Source organism: Cupressus sempervirens, chromosome 8, assembly GCF_028749045.1.
Source record: "Cupressus sempervirens isolate cs-2001-9-10 chromosome 8, ASM2874904v1, whole genome shotgun sequence".
NCBI classification, from domain to species: Eukaryota; Viridiplantae; Streptophyta; class Pinopsida; order Cupressales; family Cupressaceae; genus Cupressus; species Cupressus sempervirens.
Genome location: NC_143125.1, coordinates 265,880,566 through 265,903,271, shown reverse-complemented (window position 1 = coordinate 265,903,271; position 22,706 = coordinate 265,880,566). Strand labels below are relative to the sequence as shown.

At 35.3% G+C, this 22,706-nt stretch overlaps 1 protein-coding gene across 5 annotated transcripts in view; it reads right to left on the bottom strand.

Moving 5' to 3' along the window:
* LOC149542473 (MLO-like protein 9) overlaps nucleotides 1-22,706 on the bottom strand; it is a 117,144-nt gene that overhangs the window by 51,285 nt on the left and 43,153 nt on the right. For all 5 annotated transcript variants that reach the window (XM_089797415.1, XM_089797414.1, XM_089797418.1 and 2 more), the window contains 5 exons: nucleotides 17,563-17,679; nucleotides 17,347-17,407; nucleotides 17,092-17,180; nucleotides 16,829-16,903; nucleotides 16,630-16,718 (listed from right to left, as the gene is read on the bottom strand). In XM_089797415.1, coding sequence (XP_089653541.1) covers nucleotides 16,630-16,718; nucleotides 16,829-16,903; nucleotides 17,092-17,180; nucleotides 17,347-17,407; nucleotides 17,563-17,679 — 431 coding nt within the window. The remainder of the gene's footprint in view (nucleotides 1-16,629; nucleotides 16,719-16,828; nucleotides 16,904-17,091; nucleotides 17,181-17,346; nucleotides 17,408-17,562; nucleotides 17,680-22,706) is intronic.

The window sequence follows — 22,706 nt, the reverse complement described above, 5'->3', positions numbered from 1 at the left end:
GCAAAAAACTCTGTCTTTTGTATGGAAAATTTTTTAATTACCCTTGTTGAACAAAGAATATTCCCTTTGGATCTCACTTAAATATTTTGATAACAATTTAAAAGAAAAAATTATATAATTATAAAATGAAATAACATCAAAAAAAATTAAATAAATAAAAAAAGGAGGGAGATTACCTACCCTTACCAATTAAACTTTATCTCTTAATGAGGGTGCTGATGTCACCCACCTTTTTCTCTCCCCAATAAATAGGCGTAGCTTTTGGAGAATGTGTGGGAAGAGTCAAAAAAGAAAGTGGGAAAGCATTTAAAGTTTAAAAACAAAACATTTACTTCCACCCTCCTTCCTCATATGCCTTCACATCATGGAATGTGATTTTAAGGCGGCTTCTTTCTAGGGAAGTAGGGATCCCACTTGGCCAGGTGGCCTAGAAGATAGGAGGGAAAGTAGGAAATGGGTAGGGGTTAGGGGTAGTTAAGAGGTAGGTAAGGTTAGATGTAGGGAGTAGTTAGTATTTTTTTGAAAATAGAATTTTGTAAATTTTGTTAATAGGTGGATTTAATGATTTCAACATGTTAGTTTTTTCTGGAAGTTTTTTTTTTTTTTTTTTTTTTTTTAAAGAGTACTAGGAATTTAGTGAAATTTAAATTATAAAGTTACTATAAGTGAGATTTAATAATGTCATTTTGTTAGTATTTAGATAATGTTAAGTGTTGGGATTTGTATGTTAGATGTTAAATTAGTATAGTATAGTTATTTTGTTTTAATATTTTGATTAGTTAAATTTAGATTTCTGTAATTTGTTATTAGAGTAATTTAATTATGTTTTTAATTAATATTATATTGGTTAAGTTAATATTAGTTTTAATTAGTTGTAATTGATGTTACAAGTAGGTATAGTATATTGTTGATTTTGGTATGGATCATTTGAAAAGTAAATAAAAATAATATATTGTTTTAGATTAATTTAATTTAATTAAAATATATATTATTTTGTCATATAAGATTTAATTAATATTACTATAGTGAAATCTAAGATTGATCTTAAAAAGATGAGTTAGTATGCTTAAATTGTCTATGATTTGAAAGTATAATGCTTGGACATTTTAATTAATTGTATTGGGTTGCTTATTTTATATAATAAATTAAATAACAAATGTTTAATTATAATGATTTATTCCTACACGTTGGTTATAACCAGAATGTAGTGTTAAGGTATTGTTAGGAAAACCTAGATCTATCTTTCAACATACCTATACTTTAACTTGTGAAACAAAATTTATCGATTATATCAAAACCTAATGTGACTTATGTATGTCTTTAGTCAACTGGGAATAACATAGTAGATTTAATTAACTAAAAAAAAAATCGTTTGTTTTTGCCCCATATTTTGGGCATTACATTTTAGTATCAAAGCCCGTGTTCCAACACCAGGAACCTAAAACCATCACGTCTCTACTTAATCTAAACTTTAATCTTTGTAGGATGCCTTCTGTCACACAAAGCGGCCGACAAGGCAGAGGTCGTAGAACGAGAGGTGCTAGGGTGGAACAGGAGGATGGACCACCACCTCCATCACCACCACCACCGAACCCGAATTAGGATATTTTGGATGCCCTTCAGACCCTGATTGGAGAAGTCTAGCAAAGGCTACCGCCCGTAGTACAGCCAGGGCAACAGATTCCCGAAGAGGAAGCACAAGGACCCGAAGGAGGTGGGGCAAGTGGTAGAAAGAGGAGTAGGAGTTGCTCACCGAGGCAAGTTGAGGGACGGGGCGATCATGAGGGTGAGTCGATACATCAGTTAGGATCACCACTCGATAGACCTCCTAGACATGTAGGAGATGAGATTAGGGAGTTGATATGGCTCTAGCCACCATTGTTTATCAGTTCCACTGATGGAGCGGTAGCAGAGGCCTCGTTATAGAGTTTGTAGGGGTGTTTTGATTATGTCCTTATGGGAGTAATCTGAAGGGACAACTAGCAGTCCATCAATTGAGGAAGAATGCCTCCAATTGGTGGCAATAGGAGGAAACTATAGGAGTGAGGATGTATACCCTCACATGGGAGACATTCTTGGTTGAATTCCGAGAGAGGTACCTATCTGAGCACTTCAAACAGAAGCAGATAGAGGAACTTCATTCTCTACATTAGAGGGGCCTCGCAGTAGCTCAGTATGAAAGAAGGTTTCTTGAGCTCCTTCTGTATGTTGAATACATGAAGGATGAGACACTACGAGTCCATCATTTCATCATGGACCTAAATTTCTCACTCCAAGGTGTAGTCTGTTTGGCCTTCCCTACCATCTTCAGATAGGTAGTTGAGATAGCATTAGTTGTTGAGGATACTCAAGGTAGACAAGAGTCTCAAGATCGGTCTCAAAACCAAAACTCTACCCAACAGTCAGGACACCAAAAGCGCACTTGGAAAGGGAATCAGAACTATGCAGCAAGGTCCTCTAAGGGCCAACAGTCTTAGTAGCAGAAACCACAACAGCAACAACAATAACCCTCACAGGGTTATCAAGGCTCCAAGCCCAAGTAGTGGCATTCATAGGGTCTTAAACAAGATCAAAAGGCACAGGCCCCACAGTCTCAATCAGTGAAGACTTGACAGTCTTCCTGAGGTGGATACAATGGATCTAGTACATCAGGAGGCCCACAACAGTCCAGATCACAGGGTGTACAGGCTTATACCCGAGGACCGTACTACATTTGTGGTGGCATGGGTCATATAGCTAGAGAGTGTCCACAGGGATAGTCATCTGGTGGTCAGAGGGGCTATCTCAGAGCCGACAATTGGTGACATGGGTAGATCCCACAAAGTATTTGCGGTGGTTGACAACCGCTAGGCTGAGCATCAGGCCACAGTTATTGAGGCCACAGGTATAATATAGCGCAGTATGGTGGTTGTTTTATTTGATTCCAGAGCTACTAACTCTTTTATATCTCCATATATAGTGGAGAGTTGCAGGCTAGTGGCAATTAGACAGGATGTCAATTGGGAAGTAGAGTTAGCCTCAGGACCCAGAGTGTCAGTTAGTTCCATGGTGCATAATTGCCAGATTCAAATTGGGGACATGACCACAATGTCTGATCTACGCATTACCCCTCTAGGTTCTTATGATGTTGTCTTTGGCATGGATTAGCTTTATGCCCACAACGCCAAGATGGATCGCCAACAAAAGAAGGTAGAATTTGTGGATGAATATGGAATCTCTAGAGTGATCTTCGGAGTAAAGAGACCAATATCCCTTCGTATGATTTCCGCTATGCAACTTAGACAGTGCATGTGAAAGGGATGTCAGTTGTTTGCTATCACCATTAGTGATAGAGAGGAAGATTCAGAGGGAGAGCCATCCCTCAATGATTTTCCAATCCTGCAAGAGTTTGCAAATGTATTTCCTTTAGAGCTCCCTGGTATGCCTCCACCTAGAGCCATGGATTTTCACATAGATCTTGTGCCAGGAGTCATGCCAATATCTAGAGCACCATACAGGATGACTACTCATGAGCTTGGTGAGCTAAAGACTGAGTTGGAGGAACTCTTAGAGAAAGGGCATATTTGACCTAGTGTGCCACCTTGGGGTGCACCCATGATCTTTGTAAAGGACGGATCACTTAGGTTGTGCATTGATTATTGGGAGTTGAACAAAGTAACTATCAAGAACCGATACCCGCTTCCTAGGACTGATGATCTCTTCGATCAGTTACAGGGTGCTCAAGTATTTTCGAAGATAGATCTAAAGTCAAGTTATCATCAATTGAGGATTCTCAATAGTGATATCCACAAGACTGCATTTTGTACGAGGTATGGTCACTACGAGTTCACCATGGTACCATTTGGCCTCACAAATGCTCCAGTTGTATTCATGGGCCTTATGAATAGAGTATTCCTGATGTAGGAGCATCCAGAGGTATAAGGGCAGTCCTGTGTCACCCAAAAAAATGTACTTAGACTTAGTTTTTGTTTCATGTGTTTTCATTTTTGGATACCCATTTGGGTCAAATAAAGGTTCCAACTCTCACAGTTCCACTATCAATGTGTTTGAAAATCCTGAAAAAATAGGAGCATGTAATTGGGCCATCATTTTGGTAAACTAGAAGGTGTGAATTGGCCAGATGAATGTAATCGTGATTTAGAGCATTCCAGAAAAAAAATCAGGTCAATAGGCCCCACGGTTTGAAAGTTATTGCAGTTTTTCGGGTTTTGGAGACCTCCTTAGAATGCTTCAAAGTCAAGTTAGGGGCATTAAATGACCTCGAAAAGGGTCGAAAAATGGGGGACGAGCGAAGCTGGTCCATAGGGCTATAGAGCGCTTCGAGAGCTTTCCGAAAATGTAAACGGTTCGTCAATCGAAGCTACGGTTCAAAAGTTATGCCTCCCGGAAGTTCGATTACCGTTTCTGAATTCTTCTAGATTTGCGCCGACTTCTACCGCAGCTTCCGAAACCTTCTATTTGGTCGGTGGGTGCCTACTAGCACTTTCTAGAATGTACTCCTAGTCCTTAACCCTCCGGGGTCTATTTAAGGAGATTTTTGGCATTGTAAAAGGCAGTTCGGAGTGGAGTTTGAGAGGAGGTACTGAAAGGAGAAATTATCTCCAGATTTATGCTATTGTAAGCCCTTAGGGCATGTTTCGAAGTTTATTTTCCTATACTGTTTGTACTAGCTTATTTTCTCAGTTAATATAATTTTCCCTTTCTGTTGTGTCCATTTTGTTCTTGGGTTGTGTCTCCATCAATTCCGTACTTTTTTGGATAAATTTGTGGTCGTATTCCTTGATGATATTCTAATATATTCTCGTAATGAGGAGCATGAAGAGCACCTGAGACAAGTGTTGCAGAAGTTGAGAGAGAACCAGTTGTATGGCAGCTTGTCAAACTATGTGTTCTATAGACTTGAGATACATTATTTGGGTCATGTTATATTAGGCGATGGAGTCTTAGTAGATCCATCGAAGATTAGGGCCATCATAGATTAGCCAGCACCCATCAGTGTCACTGAAGTAAGGAGCTTTATGGGACTAGTAGGATATTACTGACGCTTTATTGTGGGATTCTCTAGATTGGCACATCCAATCACATCTCTTCAAAAAAAGGGGAAGAAATATGAATGGACAGAAAAGTGTGATAGAGCTTATTAAGAGCTTAAGAGAGCCCTCACGAGTGCACCAATCGTAGCAATGTCAGATCCTTCTGCGAATTTTGTGGTGTGCACAGATGCATCTTTGGATGGTATAGGGGCAGTCCTTATGCAAGATGGACCACCTATTTTCTACAAATCTAGAAAGTTGAAGACTCATGAACCCAATTACCCTAGTCACAACCTAGAGCTTGCAGTAGTTGTTAATGCCTTAGTGAGGTGGCAACACTTCCTTCTAGGTCTTAGATTCGAGGTTCATTCCGACCACCAGAGCTTGCAGTACGTATTTACTCAACCGAACCTTAATGCTAGGCAAAGAAGGTGGATGGAGTTTCTTTGTGAGTACGATTTTGATGTTCATTACATCAAGGGAAAGGAGAATGTGGTTGTAGATGCCTTAAGTAGAAGACGCTATGAGCTTTCATTTGTGACTACTTGCACTGATTTGAGAGAGCGGATCCTACATCATTTGCCAGCAGATGAGCTTTATGCAAAAGTTAGCCAGATAGTGCATTCTCAGAGACCCTTAGAAGGGAAGTATTCAGAGTATTCATTGGAGTCCGATGGACTTTTGCATCATAGAGGACGTATGTATGTACCTTCCATTGGAGGTTTGTGTGAGCTCATTGTACTTGAGGCTCACAGAGCACCTTATGCAATGCACCTCGATGTTAAGTAGTTACATGCAGATCTGAGGCTGTTATATCACTGGCCAGGCATGAGAATGTAGATTGCTAGCATTGTTGCAAGATGCCTTGAGTGTCAGAGGGTGAAGGCAGAACACTGTCATCCTGGTGGGCTCCTTCAGCCTCATGAGATTGCAGAAGGGAAGTGAGATGCTATATCTACAGATTTTATTGTTGGTCTTTCCATGTCTTCTCGCCGCCATGATGCCATTTTGATGACGTTGACACATTGACCAAGGTTGCCCACTTCTCACCCTTGTGTACTACATACACAGCACGAGACATAGTCCAAGTGTTTTTGCGGGACATTATCAGACTTCATGGAATTCCCCGTAAGATCATCTCACATAGAGACTCACTGTTCACTTCATCCTTTTGGAGAGAGTTGCAGGCAACATTGGGCACTAGGCTCAATTTTAGTACAACGTACTATCCTAAATCAGGTATTGGAGGACATGTTGTGTATGTACATGATCGGCCATCAAGTCAAATGGGAGGAATACTTGCATCTTGTCGAGTTTTCCTATAACAATGGGCACCATTCCTCCATAGGTATGCCGCCTTATGAGGCCTTGTATGGAAGACCTTGCAGAACGCCCTTGAGTTGGGATAGGATCAAGAATCAAGTATCTATTGGCCTTCAGTCAAAGAGATGGAACAACAGGTGACCCTGATTAGACAACCCCTGACAGAGGCATAGGATAGGCAGAAGTATGTTGATGCGAAGAGGATAGATCAAAAGTATTAGTTTGGAGATAGAGTCTTCTTGAGGGTGCGACTGCACAAGAGTCTGATTCGATTCGGAAAGGGCTCTAAGTTGGCACCCTGGTTCGTTAGACCATTCGAGATCCTAGAGAGGATACGACCAGTTGCATACCATCTAGCCTCGCCACCCAGCTTGTCATGCATCTATGATGTGTTTTACATTTTTGTACTTAGAGGATATATTTATGACGAGTCTCACATTATAGAGTGGAATGCCTTGTAGGTGGAGTCAGACGGGTAGTTAGCACTGGAGCTTATCCATATTATTGCCCGACGGACCCTAGCTCTTTGAGGCCAAGAACTGGACCAGGTTAGGGTCCAATAGGATTGTTATGATAAGGTCACAGCTTCATGGGAGGATGCAGCACAAATGCGATCTCAGTAGCCATATCTTTGTGATGAACTTTAGGAGGAAGTTCATGCCTTGTGGGAGAGGATGTGAGGCCTCGCCACAACTCATCATATTACAGCTGATACATTGTTATTTTGATACTTCATGACTCGATATGTCGAGACATTATTGGACAGACTAGACATTATTATGTTATTTTATGTTGTGTGATGTTTTACTTTGAGATGTTTAATTATGTATTTAATGTTTTATAAACATGTATACTGATGATGTAGTATAGTAAGTGAATGCAAAATTAAGAGTACAATGAACACTTTGATTATGCAATTTTTAATAGTTAAATATATGAGCATAACTGAGATAAACAGTTATTTATATGAAAAATTGATGTTTTGATTTATGTGATTATCTTGATGAGTTTTATATATATGCACGTGATTTTTCTCGAGCTACTAATGTGTGAAATGAGTGTGTAGGATTATTAGCCGAAAACTCTAACGGAGAATCAGAACTTGACCCTATGTACAGTTTGTGAAAACTAGGATTGAGTCTAATAAAAGATGCAGACTCCATTGTTTAGTATTTCTTTTGTAGCGTAAATTGAATGTGCGTATCATTCTATAATCATTAAGTGTTAATGTTTTGTAACAGTGATTTTATAATGTCGTTTAACACTCGTGATTCGTATATGCATTTCAACATCATAATTCGGGTTAACCGAGTAACCCAAAAATATGAGTTGGCCTACGTTAGTAACCTAATGCTATTTAGTTGGTAATCGGGATTAATTACCCTAATCAGAGTTTAGTGATAAATTTGCATTCTTAGGGTTGTTAGAAATTTCAAATATCTCAAACATTTTAACAACTTATTAAATGGTCCTAAAAGGAAAAAATTATGAAAACTAAGTACCTAGGGGGTATATGTATGGGTTGGGGGCATTTTCCACCCCTCTAGCCTCTTTCGTTGACTTTTGTGACTACCCAAATATCTCATTTTTGCTTTAGTGCGAAAATTGGAGTTTCACCATGAGTTGTCAAGTTATACTCCACCATGAAGTTTTCCTTAATGATAGGATTGAGTTAGAAGACTGTAGAAACACTTAGTTAAATAGGGGAGTTATTACTTTTTGTAAGTGGTTGTGTTGGGAGCCTATTTAGTGGCAGATTTGAGGGTGGAAGAGTGTTCATCCAACCTCTAGATTTAGAGAGCAAAGTTAGGATTGAAAGATAAGGAAGGATAGCTCTTCTCAAATTTCAGTTTGCCATAACCATTTGTGAAGGTAGGAATCCTTCAAAATCGAGTCTTCATGCTATGTTTCATTTCTTAAAGTAGGTTTTTGCATATGTGTGTTCGTGTGTATGATAAACATGTTAGGGATGGGATTGTAATGGGTTTTCTTTAAATGTTTTCCTTCGTGTTTTACATTTGATTTTTGAGGAAAATTCTAAAGGTTGTGTTGGCATTACTCACCCTCGGGTAGGGCAGAAGTGGTCATGTACGGGAGGAGGGCTTCAATTGGACTTTGGTAGTGCAGAGTCTCTCCTCATGACAAGGAGAGGGAAAGAGTAGTGTTATGAGTCCCTACTCATCAGTACAAACCATATTTTGTGTTTTGAAAATTGAGAAATGAAAGAACGAAAGTTCTTGTGATTATAGCCTCAAAAGAGCATATGTTATGGTGTTGTGACTGACTTCTCTTATCTGGAAAAATCCACCTCCTCCCTAGTTTGGTTCGATAACGAACCTATTGTGCAAACTTGGATTCAGAGTAGATGCTTTGAATGTGTCGTCGTGTTAAATTTGTTTGTCTCCCTGTCAGTTTTGTTATCTCCATGGTTACCTTGATGAAATTGCAGATTTAGTAGTGGCTACCTTGTTAGGGAGCTAAGCAAGAATTTAGAGTTGATGTTTCAATTCAAATGTGTTGGGAGATTTCTCCTCAGGATAATGGTCCTGTTGTAAAAATGTTATTGTTAAACTTATTTTTGAAACGATTATGATCTCAGGTTTTCTTCCCTAGTTCTTTCCCGAAGGAGTTCTTGAATCAGATGATTGAATAAAAATGGAGTATTTTTCGTTCATATGATATTCCGTGTGATTAAATTTATATGCATATGTTTATCAAGAAATGGATGCAATGATGTTTTACCTTTCCTATGGCATTCTTATAGTTCAAATTGTATTCATGTGATTAATGGTAATTAAACAAAATGATGATATACAAAGTTATGCGAATTTGATTTCCAAACAATGTTAAGAAAATTCTATTATGTGATTGAAATTTTATCTTGTATTCTCGTACTTGTTGAATAGAGAAATATTCCTACGTTATTATATTAACATATCATCAAACTTCATGCTATAATTCAACCTAAAAATATATATATATATATATTCCCTTGCCTTGAAAACCAATTAGATTAAAAAATCCAACACTCAGAATAAGGGACTTGAGGAAAACATTATCACCTTAAAGCAAAAAACTGTCTTTTGTATGGGAAAAATTTTAATTTCCCTTGTTGAACAGAGAATATTCCCTTTGGATCTTATTTAAATATCTTGATACCAATTTTTATTTTTTTTAAATTATATAATTATAAAATGAAATAACATCAAAAAATTAAATAAATAAAAAAAGTAGGGAGTTACCTACCCTTACCAATTAAACTTTATCTCTTAATAAGGGTGCTGACGTCACCCCACCTTTTTCTCTCCCCAAAAAATAGGCGCAACTTTTGGAGAATGTGTGGGTAGAGTCAAAAAATAAAGTGGGAAAGCATTTAAAGTTTAAGAAAAAACATTTACTTCCACCCTCCTTCCTCATACGCCTTCACATCATGGAATGTGATTTTAAAGCACCTTCTTTCTAGGGAAGTGGGGATCCCACTTGGCCAAGTGGCCTAGGAGATAGGAGGGAAAGTAGGAAATGGGTAGGGGTTAGGGTAAGTTAAGTGGTAGGTAAGGTTAGATGTGGGGGGTGGTTAGTATTTTTTTGAAAATAGAATTTTGTAAATTTTGTTAATAGGTGAATTTAATGATCAGAATATGTTAGTTTTTTGAAAGTTGTTACTTATTTATTTTTAAAAAGAGTTAGGAATTTAGTGAAAATTAAATTATAAAGTTAGTATAAGTGTGATTTGCAAATGTCATTTTGTTAGTATTTAGATAATGTTAATAGTTACATGTTGGGATTTGTATGTTAGATGTTAAATTAGTATAGTTAGTTATTTTGTTTTAATATTTTGATTAGTTAGATTTAGGTTTATTTAATTTGTTATTAGAGTAATTTAATTATGTTGTTAATTAATATTTTGCTTAACTAATATTATATTGGTTAAGTTAATATTATTTTAAATTAGTTATAATTTATGTTTACAAGTAGGTATAGTATATTGTTGATTTTCGTATGGATCATTTGAAAAAAGTAAATAAAAATAATATATTGTTTTAGATTAGTTTCATTTAATTAAAATATATATTATTTTGTCGTATAAGATTTAATTAATATTAATATAGTGAAATCTAAGATTGATCTTAAAATGATGAGTTAGTATGCTTAAATTGTATATGATTTGAAAGTATAATGCTTGGACCTTTTAATTAATTGTATTGGGTTGCTTATTTTAAATAATAAATTAAATAACGAATATTTAATTATAATGATTTATTCCTATACGTTGGTTATAACCAGAATGAAGTGTTAAGGTATTGTTAGGGAAACCTAGATCTGTCTTTCAACATACCTATACTTTAACTTGTGAAACAAAATTTATCAATTATATCAAAACCTAATGTGACTTATATATATCTTTAGTCAGTTGGTAATAACATAGTAGATTTAATTCACTAAAAAAAAAAATCGTGTGTTTTTGCCTCGTATTTTGGGCATGAAATCTTTTTATGTCAGTAATATACATATTGTCCATCTTTTGGGGCTGACTAGGCTTAAAACCATGCTGGTTTGGCATAAATGATTCTCTTGAGAGTGATTTTGGGCATATCTAGCTTCCATGAGGTTTGTGCAGGGGTTGGTGTGTGGCAAGCATATAGAGGAAGCTGATAGTTTACTGTTCCAAAGATCTTGTAACTGAAAACAGCTGCATGCTCAGCCTGATATGGTTGATAAGGGGGAAAATGGTAAAACTTTTTCATGAAATGGAGGGTTATAGGACACGTCTCCATGAACAAAGGCATGTCAAGGCATTTCAACAAGCTGGAGATTCATTGAAATGTTTTAAAACCAACCATGAATAGGTCTAATTTTTCACATTCCAGCACTGAGTTTTGCTTGAAACGAGTAGACTAGCCATCCGGAGTCATTGGATGTGTATAAAAGTTTCCTTTATAGACATAAATTACAAATATACACACCAAATGCCAGCAATGAATGGAAAAGTTTTGAAGTGTGATAGTCCAAACTGTCCCGCTGAGCATGCCAAAGATTGCTAACACTGAAAGCACCATTTTCTTGTTACTGATGATCTTTCGATTTATTCTACAAATCTTTCTCTTTTAGTGACTTCACAAAATTGTAATTATATTTTATTACTATTTATTTATCTATCTTTATCTTCTAATATTATTATTTGTTTATTAAATTTTATTTCAGAAAGGGAACATCACATTAAGCAATCCAATGAAACATGGAAGCATTCCTAAGCCTGTGGGTTGCCCATATGTTGTTTCATCATTGAAGACCCTTTCAACATGTCATCTCCAAACTCTGATTTCATGCAACTTCCCCATTATTCCATTCTAAAGTGTCATAACCCTATATCAACATATAATTAATATAGATATATGTATTTAATTCCTTATCAAAATTTATTAGTCAATGATATTAATCAATAATCAAATATTACTTGTAAATATGTAAATATTATTGTAATAATATTAATGAATTTGATTACAAGTAATAATAACAATATTAAAATATTAAGATGAATATTTTATTATTATATCAACTAATAAAGACAAATATTTTATATATTCAAAGATATCGATTAATTATTTATACGTTCAAATATATCGACAATGAGCATTGAGTATCAAAACAATTGTAATTCACAACATCCATGACTAATGCAAACAATAATTAATCAATGATAATATAGTCAATATACACAAAGAATAATCAACATCAATTATTCAATAATATGTAACAAAATCTAAGTTGATTTTAAGTCAATTAATCAATATATATTAAACACCTATTGTTACAAGCAATATATTAAAACACATTAATTGTAATAATACTTGATATAATATTAACTACAACAATATCCATAGTGTTGACAAATAAAATAATACATATTAATACAATAATGATGGTAATAATACTCAATACGTTAACAAATTAAACTATTGCTATTGTTGATGGTAGATAGGTTAATAATTATAAAATTTAATATCATTAACAAAACAATGAGTAAAGAACATACCACACTGAGGACATACAAATGCTGATAAGAAACCGATCAGATGGGCATGGAGGAATCATTATTAAAATTACTTTTCACTCTAATGAATTTGGTGGGAGCGTACACTATAGTTTTCATTGAACATTTTAAGGTGAACTCTATATATTATATCAACTATAAGTTTATTTCCTTCGAGTGGTAGATCAATCTCCCCAGGTGGCTGACCACGTTAAAGTGAAATGACTTATTAAAAGGCCGAAAGAAATGAAAGTTAAAGAATCAAGTGATAAGGTTATAACAAAAAAGAAAGAATAAAGTGCGAACAAGGTATTAGAAAATAAGGTTAATCTCCCTTGTAGTACGGGAGTAAGAAGTCCAAAAGGGCCGCAAAGCATACAGGCACCAAACCCTGCACTAAGGTAATAAAAGGCATAAACTTGCATTTAAGCATTCCTATTTAAAAAGTGATTCCGTACATATATGTTATAAACTATATGTGTGTGTATAAATACACACATGAAAATTTAAAATGGGTAATTATTAATATTTAAATGATGTTTTCGATTCAAATACGGGTTTTGAAGGGACCCGAAACCCTTCATGGCTGAATTCCATATAGACAATCAATATAATCCTTGTCTTATCAGACCAGAGAAGAACAGAACCATGAAAATTATAATAAGAGAAACAAAAACTTGCATAACCAGCAGTTCCAGCAGACCCAGTAGTAATATAACAATACGAACAAAAAACTACATCACTAGCAGTACCAACAGACACAACCAGCAAACAGAACAGACAACAAAAAACCAAAACAGAGAGAAGAACATTAAACAAGATTTTTCAGAATCTCTGCAGACTGCATCTCAAGATCCTCCATCCTCTGAAAGGCCATTTTAATTTCATTGATATCAATGTTGCCCGTGCTCTCCAGCTCCTTAGTAGCAGCTTTCCTCTTCAAGTTTCCTCTGGTTCTTTTCCCAGGGCCTTCCCTCTGACTAGAAATCGACGACTCCTCAAGATCCATCTTCACAATCTTTTTACTGTTTTTCTCCAGCATTGCATAGAGGCAATATTTAAATGATGTTATGTTTAAATGGTGTCATGTTTATAATATTTATTTTATGAAAGATCAATATTGCCTCTTATGGTGAAGGAGAATGATCTTAAACTCTTTGGTGTTAGTATCAGAGATGGGTGTAATTCCAATTTGGCTAATACAACAGAGATGAAGCTTAAAACTCTTTAGAATTAGTACCAAATATGGGTGTGATTCCCATTTAGCTGACACAACAGAGATGATTTTTTAGTGTCGATATCAGAGATGGGCATAATCCCCATTTGGCTGACACAACCTAGATTTATATAATCTCTATAATGTCAGCATGTGAGAATTGTCTCCATCTGACTAACACGAGTGAGACTGATATAATGGCCAATATATTTTGATGATGTTAACCTATGCATATGTGATTAACCTTGGATAGATGATGTCCCATCCAAGAAGAAACCTTGGGTGGGTGCACTCCAGAGAAGATGGTGGAATAACTAAGGTTTGAGCAACCTTATCTAGAGACATCCTTAAGGTTTGGGTTAGAATTGGGGTAGAATATTGTAGTTGGACTTGTTGAAGTTTGTAGCTACGATAGAGATCTTTACTCTGCTCATATAAAATGGAAATTTTTGTTATGACTGTTATGGTCACCTTTAGCTGAAAGAGACATTTGTGAGAATATTTAAGTTAATTTTATATAAAAAGACATGTGGCATACATCATGCGAAGAGGCATGCGTATGAAAATGCAAAGCATTAATGTGTGGAAATATGAAGGGTCTTATTTTTGGGACTCAGAGAGACCTTTGTGCGAAAGATGAAGAGTCTTATGCAATCTATTTATGTTATTGATTGGTATATTGTAAATCAATCAAGTGAAAGCCTTGTACTCTGGAACATTTCATGATCAATAAATAAATCTTTTGTTGTGTCGCTGGGTTTTTCCCTTCAAATTTTAAGGTTTTTCATAAGGTAAACTTTTGTGTCTCTTGTTTGCATTTTTAGTTATTCCTTATTACTGTTTATCATCTCTATTTCTAGGCTCAAAACTTAACAAGACTTGTTATTGTTTAATTTTGACATTTCTTTTACTTGTCCAAAGCTAACACTAATAGTGGGGCCATTACATAAACCCCAAAGAATTTGCAATATGATGAATAATTGGAACATGTAGTCATTTTCACACAAAATATGAAGCTTTCACCAAACACTATATTGATGCAAGGAGAAAACAAAAGAAAACCTGAAATTTCCGCCCACTTTGGCATTGAAAATAGTCAAAGAAAGCCTTTTTCTATTTTTTTAATTTCTATTCTTCTCAATTGATGTGGGCTTTGACCGAGCCAAAGCTTTAAAGCATTACTTCAATTTGACCCCCTTGTCCATTTTATACATAATTATTCAAAACAATTTGACACAAGTGTGGATGCTTTAGAACAACACATGAAGGAAGCTACTTTATATTCAGGTACATACTTGAGTATTTGGTTCTTGTTCTACATTAATCTCCACTATATTTTAGATTGTCATTTTTAGCATTCTGGCCAAGAACACCTTATTTGAAAGTGATAGTTGACACTTGAGTAGGTTCTGGAGACTCCAAATATATTGAGATTTCTTGCTACATGCTCCTTTAAAAATTGGGAGGCATCATTCATACACCTTTGGTCTTCTTCTTTCCTAAGGGAAGAGACAATATTCAATGATATTGGACCATCCTTTACATCCAATTTTCAGCATCTAAAATTGCTAAATATTCTAGATTGGTAGGCGTTACATGGTGTCTCTTCTCTCTTACTGTGGGGGACTTTTATGTCACATGGGGTTTTGTCCTTTTAATTCTTCTTGAGAGTGCTTTTCTTGTGTTCTCCCTTTTGGGGAGAATTCTTGTCTCACAGGCCTTTCTCCATTTGTGAGATATTGCATTGCATTTGTAAATTGGTACCTTACATGGCCTAGTAGTCAAGACCCATCATTGCATCCTTGCATCTTTGCATGTTTCCTCTAAGTTGCACTTAAGGGGAACTATAGGTGCAAAAAAGTATATTAATAAATCTTGGGTGTCTATTCCATAGCCAAATCTTACACTTACTATGTTCACTGCTTTAGTAACATATTATGTTCCTACAATTTAGTGTATTGTCCATTGGAGTGTGAATTAAATTTAGACCCCGTTATATGGAGTTGTGGACTAAGCCATTTGTTGTACATGATGGTACTTAGCCTCCCCTATCATTTTCTCCAATTTCCAAGATTACCCCAAGCTTCTGGGATGGAGACAGGGGCATATGTTTTTGGGACAGCAATTTTTTTTCCCAATTTTGGGGACAGCTAGGGGACATAAAAGGGGAGGGCTATATAAAAAAAGTGAATTAAAATATGTAGGGAAATTTAAAATTTTGATATAGAACATGCGCTTATACATTATAGAACATTAAACTACAAAAATTAGCAGAATTCTTATGCCCAATCTGTGTTATTTTGGAAGTCAGTCAAATTGCCTCTATATTTCAAAATTGAAGGCCCCTAGGCATCTTTAGTCCCTAAGACATTTTGGGGATGGGGATGGCTGAAAAAAAATGGGGATGCATCCCTAGGTAACATAGCCAATTTCTAATTCTTGGCGGCTTTCCTCGTTCTGTGAATCAACCTTGTCATCATGATCATTGACTCTCCTCCAGAATGCATTTGTAACTTTTACTCTACTCTGTTGGGTAGCAATCTAAATGAGAGCAAGGAAGGTAAACTTCACAACATAAACACAACCACACTAATTGATACTAAATATATGTGGAGACACCAAGCATAAACATTTTTTAAATTGAAGCAAATATGTTTTTGTCATCATTGAGGTGTATACATAAAGGATCAATCCATCCAAAGCTAAGCATAACATTGCAAGTACATTAAGACTAGTACTGAGGAGGAGGAGGATTCTAATCTAAAATAAATTAAATAATACATATTCGTAAGGATTACTTGAGGTTCCCAAAAGATAACCATAACAAATCCCTACTGAAAACATACCCCCATCCAACCAAGTAATTATTAATTCTGTGATCTTCCTATTAGTTATTGAGATGAATGAAGGATAGCACCAAACCAACTTTCTTGTGATCCTAACCACATTAATACACTAAAGAAAATGAGGTGAAAAAAAAAGGTGTGCATGCTAAGGTTTGAAACATGATGTGCAAGCTTACCAACCTGATCCCAACAACTACTTTGAAGTCATCCTCCAGAGATCTACTTATGTATTTGCGGAAATTAAATTTGCTGTTTGGAGCCAAGTGAGCCTGCAATGATGAAACCCACACATACTTGGTCTCCACAATGCCCCCGTATTACTTTAACTAATATGATCTTAACAAAGGGAAAATGTGAAAATGAATATTAAGAAAATTACAGAGATGAAGCCGTGGCGTAATGTCAGATAATCAACTTTAGTCACTGAATTAAAAAACTGTCGAAAGAAAGATTCCTGCAAATTAAAGGAATGTATTAATATACTTGGTTATCATTTCTTACCCAAGAAATTAAACTGAAATATGTATTCATTTTCTGAAGTAGCTGTCAAATAAAGATCCTAATTTTTTTAATTCTTTAGGCAGCATATTGGCCTATGAATATAACTCCCTCTCAAAGCTCAAAAGATGGAAGAAACCTTACAATCCAAATCATAATTGGCATTTTGTTCCAAAAATGTGCATGACGCCTTACAAAAGAAGTTTCATGAGTAAGCCTGAATCTTGAAGGATCTGCATCAAATTTTAAAATATGACAGTGCTTTTTGAGACTGCAAATAATTTTTTTATATAAAATTGTTCATAGGAATGTTTTATAGTTATTCCTTATAATCGAACAGAGCCATTAACCAACAATCATTTAATTTTTTAAGGCACAAAATATGCAGAAAATACTAGCCATATGAAAACTGGTACTCCATAGTTTCTGTCTCCTTTTCCCATACTTTCCAACGGCGCATCTAGAGATAGAAAATGATTTTAAGTTTGGATCACAAAAAAATATCTAATGGACACATCATGTAACTATTAATGTTTTAGAATCAAGCTAACTTTTTATGAACATTTTGTTTTTCAAAATATTAAACTTTCTAATTAATAGAGCATAACATCCTACTTTTGCTCTTCCGAGGCCCATGGTTATGATGCTGTATAAAACTTGGAAAATCGCCAATACAAAGATGAATATGTGCAGTTGATGCATGGCACCTTCAGAAACAAGGGGAACCAAGCCCTGCACAAGGAGAAATGAAAATAATTATGATAAATTTTTAACATTTTTTACTAATAATATATTGTCAATAGGCATTTAAAAGTAAAGCTCAACATGGTTTCATATTTTCAGTTTTACCAGAAAAATTAAAATTCATACCAGAATCAAAAACACATAATTAGTGTCAACAATAAAATAAGCCTTAATCTTCCTCAAGCTGGATTCTGGCAAACAAATGTCTTCGCAGTTAGTTACACTAAATATAAGATATTTTCTAATATGAAATTGCTGGGTTAAATGTGACTTGAAATCCAGTTTTATTTGCTATTAGATAGCATGACCTAAATTGAATTAAGGGATATTCAGCAGATGTAAACGATGACCAGGCATCACGTTATAATGATAGTTTTTCTCTATTAGTCACACTATGAGAGTAGGTAGTGATAAAGGATACAACAATTATCACATTTGCTAAAGGGGCTCACAGACCTATTCATTAGATCAATTCATTGTTTCAAACATTAAGGAATCTAAACATGGACTATTCCATCACTAATTGATTCTCTTCCTAAAGTCATTCAATTACATTGAGAAACAGAAGAGCTAGCACTAAAGTAAAATACAAAAGATAATTTACATATCAAAATCTACTTATTATTGAAAACCTACACATAGGTTTTCATATTAGCCTTTTGTAGATTTTGACCTACACATTTGTAGATTTTGACCTGTTTTCATAACTGAGGTTGCAGTAACAATTCCCTTCAAAAATTAAGGTCTGACAACAGCACAATATGATAGACCCATATTGAGGAACTTCTAGCAAGTTCTTCCATATCTCGACTTGCCCTCCCACTAGTATTGTTCAAATTCAATGTAAGCATCCAAAAACCCTTAGAAGTACCTATCGAGGATATTGTACAAATTTGGTACCTAGATAGTAGTTGTGTGTTTCTGGATTTAACTGTGTCAATTCTTTCCTGCAGCTCTCTTTCATCCTGATGATGGATCATTGAGTATGATCTGAAACGTTGATGAAAATAAAATTGACACAGTTAAATCAAGAAACACAACATAATTGCTATGGACTATGGAAAGTTAATATCTACCATAGATGGTAGTTTATAATATGGAGTTTTATTTAGGATTAGAATATGATTCAATAATATCAGATACCACAAGTATATGGTTCTTGATAGATTGAACCATTACGCTATACTAATGAGAAACCCCTTAGATATTCATGTACAAAGATAATGTAGTAGAGTAAATATCAAATCATGGTTAAATTTACAAACAATGAGGGCAGCAATACTCAAGATCTAATCACTATGTGGCAATCATGTGGAATCCCCATATGGCTCCAACATTATTATACTAATATGATCAAGCATCATGGCCCTTTTAATTTATGACATTGATTTCTAGCAGAACTAGCTATACCTGAATAGAAACCATACAACATTTGCAAACTTTCAAAGACATAACCTAATAATTATATGCTTGCTCTAAGTAGGGTCAATATATAACTCAACTCTAGATGGTTGGCAACTTAGCACCACATATCCATTGGGCCAACATATGAGAAAATAAAACCAATAATAATAATACTCTTAATCTTCTAATTTCATTTACATTATTTGCCAACCCATATTCCTATGATAACTAGTTCACAAAGTAGAAGTTTATTTTTACTTGCCATTTACACCAGACCTAAACTTAATGGTCATTTGTAAGCTATCAAAGGATACTACATAGGATAGATCTCATAATTCAATCTCAACAACATTGACAAATTAAACAATATCATGCAAAGTGATTGGTAAAATATTTGATGTATTAACAAATGATTGAAGAGATCATCATAGAGTTTTACAAGTGTACAAAATAAAAAGTTTCTAATAAGAAACTTAAGAAGATCGTAAAGATGAGATGATCTTATCTACAAATAATTACATATACATAATTGACCATTAAAGTAATAAAATAATAATATTCTAATACCCTCCTTATGGTCAACCTATCCCCAACAAGTTATCCCCTGAATCGAACAAACTCATCTAGACCAAGAGGCTTGGTGTGAATGTCTGCAGCAATGGAACATAGTACAAGTGAACAATCTCGTCTTCAACCAACTGTTGAGTGTAATAACAATGAACATCCACATGTTTAGTTCTTTCATGGAAGACCGCGTTCTTGGCATGTTTGAGCACTCCTTGATTATTAGAGAGCAAGGAATTCGGGCCTACTTGAGATAAATGCATATCTGTAAGCATTCGACAAAGCCAAACTATCTCACAAGATGCCTTTACAGCTCCTTGATACTCTACTTCTATAGAGGAGAGTGAGACTATATGTTTCCTTTTACTAGTCTAGGTAACTGTAGCAAATCTCAAACTGAACACATATCCAGAAGTCGATATCTTATCATCAACAAAACCTCTACAACTTGAATCTGTGAACCCACTAAGATTGGAATCATGACTTCCAGTGTAAAGAAGTCCATAGTCAAAAGTGCCCTTCACATAACACAACACACGCTTCACTGCTACCCAATGATCAGCCTTGGGGGCTGTCATGAAGCATAAAATGTAGCTCATTGCAAAATTGAGATCAAGTCCAGTGGCAGTGAGGTAGATGAAACAACCCACTAGTTGCCTGTAAGTGGTTTCATCAATAGGAGAATTAGATTTGGCTGATAACTTTAGTCCTTTCTCCATAGACATGGAAGTAGGTTTACAATCCTACATACGAACTTGTCAAGCGAGTTCCTAACATACTTAGACTGATAAATAAAGATGCTACCATCAGTCTGCCAAACCTCAACGCCTAAACAATAATGGAGAAGCCCCAAATCAGTCATATCAACATCCTTGCGTAGAACTTGTTTGATTTTTGCAATCAAATGTGTTGAATTGCCAATAATGATGAAGTCATCCACATAGACAACAAGAAAGAGAATATCATCACCTGAGGTTTGATATACAAATTACTGTCAAAAGGGCATTGTTGAAGACTACGAGCAACCAAGTACTTATCAATTTTGATGTACCACGTTCGGGGGGCTTGTTTGAGTACATAGGGTGCTTTCTTGAGTCTACATACATAGTGTTCTTTGTTGGAAACCTTGAAATGAGGAGGCTGCATCACGTAGACTTCTTCCAGCAACTCACCGTTGAGGAAGGCACTCTTAACATCCATCTGATGGACTTTGCATCCAAACTAAGTTGCAATGAGCTCAACAAGATAAAGATCATTGATGGTCTTAGCCCATCATTAAGGTCGGAGATTAGATGTGCCAACATCGGTAGGAGGAAAAACTGGAGCTAGAATAACTAGAGGTGGAACAAGATCTACAACAGGTGGAAGATTAGCATCATCTAGAGTAAAGTCAGGTAGTGCAACATCAAACTCAGATTTTGTATCATCCCTCCCATCAAGGGGGCCTAATGAAAGACAAACACCCAAATCAAAGGCTTTCAAAGGCTGATCCACAGAATTCTACTCAAACGAGGAATAGAGAAATGGTCTTCATTCTTCATCAAAGACAACATCACGACTAACAATAAGGAGATCTGTGTCTACATCAATTAGTCGGTAAGCCTTATGGTTGTCATTGTAACCTGTAAACATGAGCTTCTGACACTTGGAATCCAACTTCAAGTGTTGGGCACCTAGAATCCAAGCATATGCTAAAGAGCCAAAAACTTTCAGATGATTGATTGCAACCAATCCAGGCTTTTCTCAGGAGTCTTCCCCTTAACAACATGTGTCAAAGACCTATTAAGGAGATAGACCACAGTAAACATTGCTTCTGCCCAATATTTCTTAGGAACATTCATGTGTTCCATCATAGACCTGCCCATTTTTGTAATGGTGCAGTAACAATGCTCTACAACGTCATTTGTTGAGGGGTGTATAGTGCGGTTAACTAACGTTTTATGCCATGCGTATCATTAGAAAGTGAAGAAAGTAATAGACCAAAACTCCCCCACATTATCAGACCTACGAGATATAATAGAACAACCAAAATCTTTTTCTACTAAAACCTTAAATTTTTAAAATATAGTAGACACCTTCGATTTCTATTTAAGAAAGTACACCCACATTTTTCTACTGAAATCACCAACAAGTAAGAAATACCTACACCTAGTAACAGAAGGAGTATTCATTGGACCACATACACCAGCACGTACCAACTGTAGTACCTTAGAGGCTCCCCCATGTGTCACCATCCTCGTATGGCGTCCTATGTTGCTTTCCTACTTGACAAGTGTTATGTCCCCTAATTTCTTATAGTAGAATTTAATAAATAAATTGATAAAATTATATAAGTAATAAATTATATAATTAAAATAATAAGAAAAAAGATAAGATATAAAATATTATTAAATAAGTCATTATATATTATATTATTATAATAATATAATATATTACACTAATAAGAACATAAAATATATGATTATTTCTAAATTATTATTATAAAAGAAAATATGTTATTAAATAATATTATTCATAAATAAAAATAAATAAAAAATTAATCTATATTATAAGTGACTCAAACAACAATTACGACTATTCAGGAAAGATATATAAAACATTAGTGGAACTTTTGAGGAGAGGGGTATAGAAAGGGATATACAGACTCACTCAATGATGGTAAGGGAAGCGGTTAGAGGATAGACATCGAATTCTATACAGAGGAGATTGAGATCTACCTCAGCGACAACCTTATTATAATAGAAGAATCAATGTGAATACAAGAAAATTATGAGTATTTGCAATCTTATAAGTATATGCGATCATTAACAGAGAAGTCGACCTTGAGAATATAGATGGGTCTAAAGAGGAAGAGCTAATGGAGGATTTGATATCTATATACTATGAAACACCAAGACCAACCAAAAGGAACCAACGGTGGAGTATACTCAACAAATCCAATCATTGCTTGGATATATATCTATCACACTTGGCAATTACTCAATCGATAAACTCATGGAAAGAAAGAGGCACTGTCATGGGGGGATCATCAAAAGGGAATACACTCA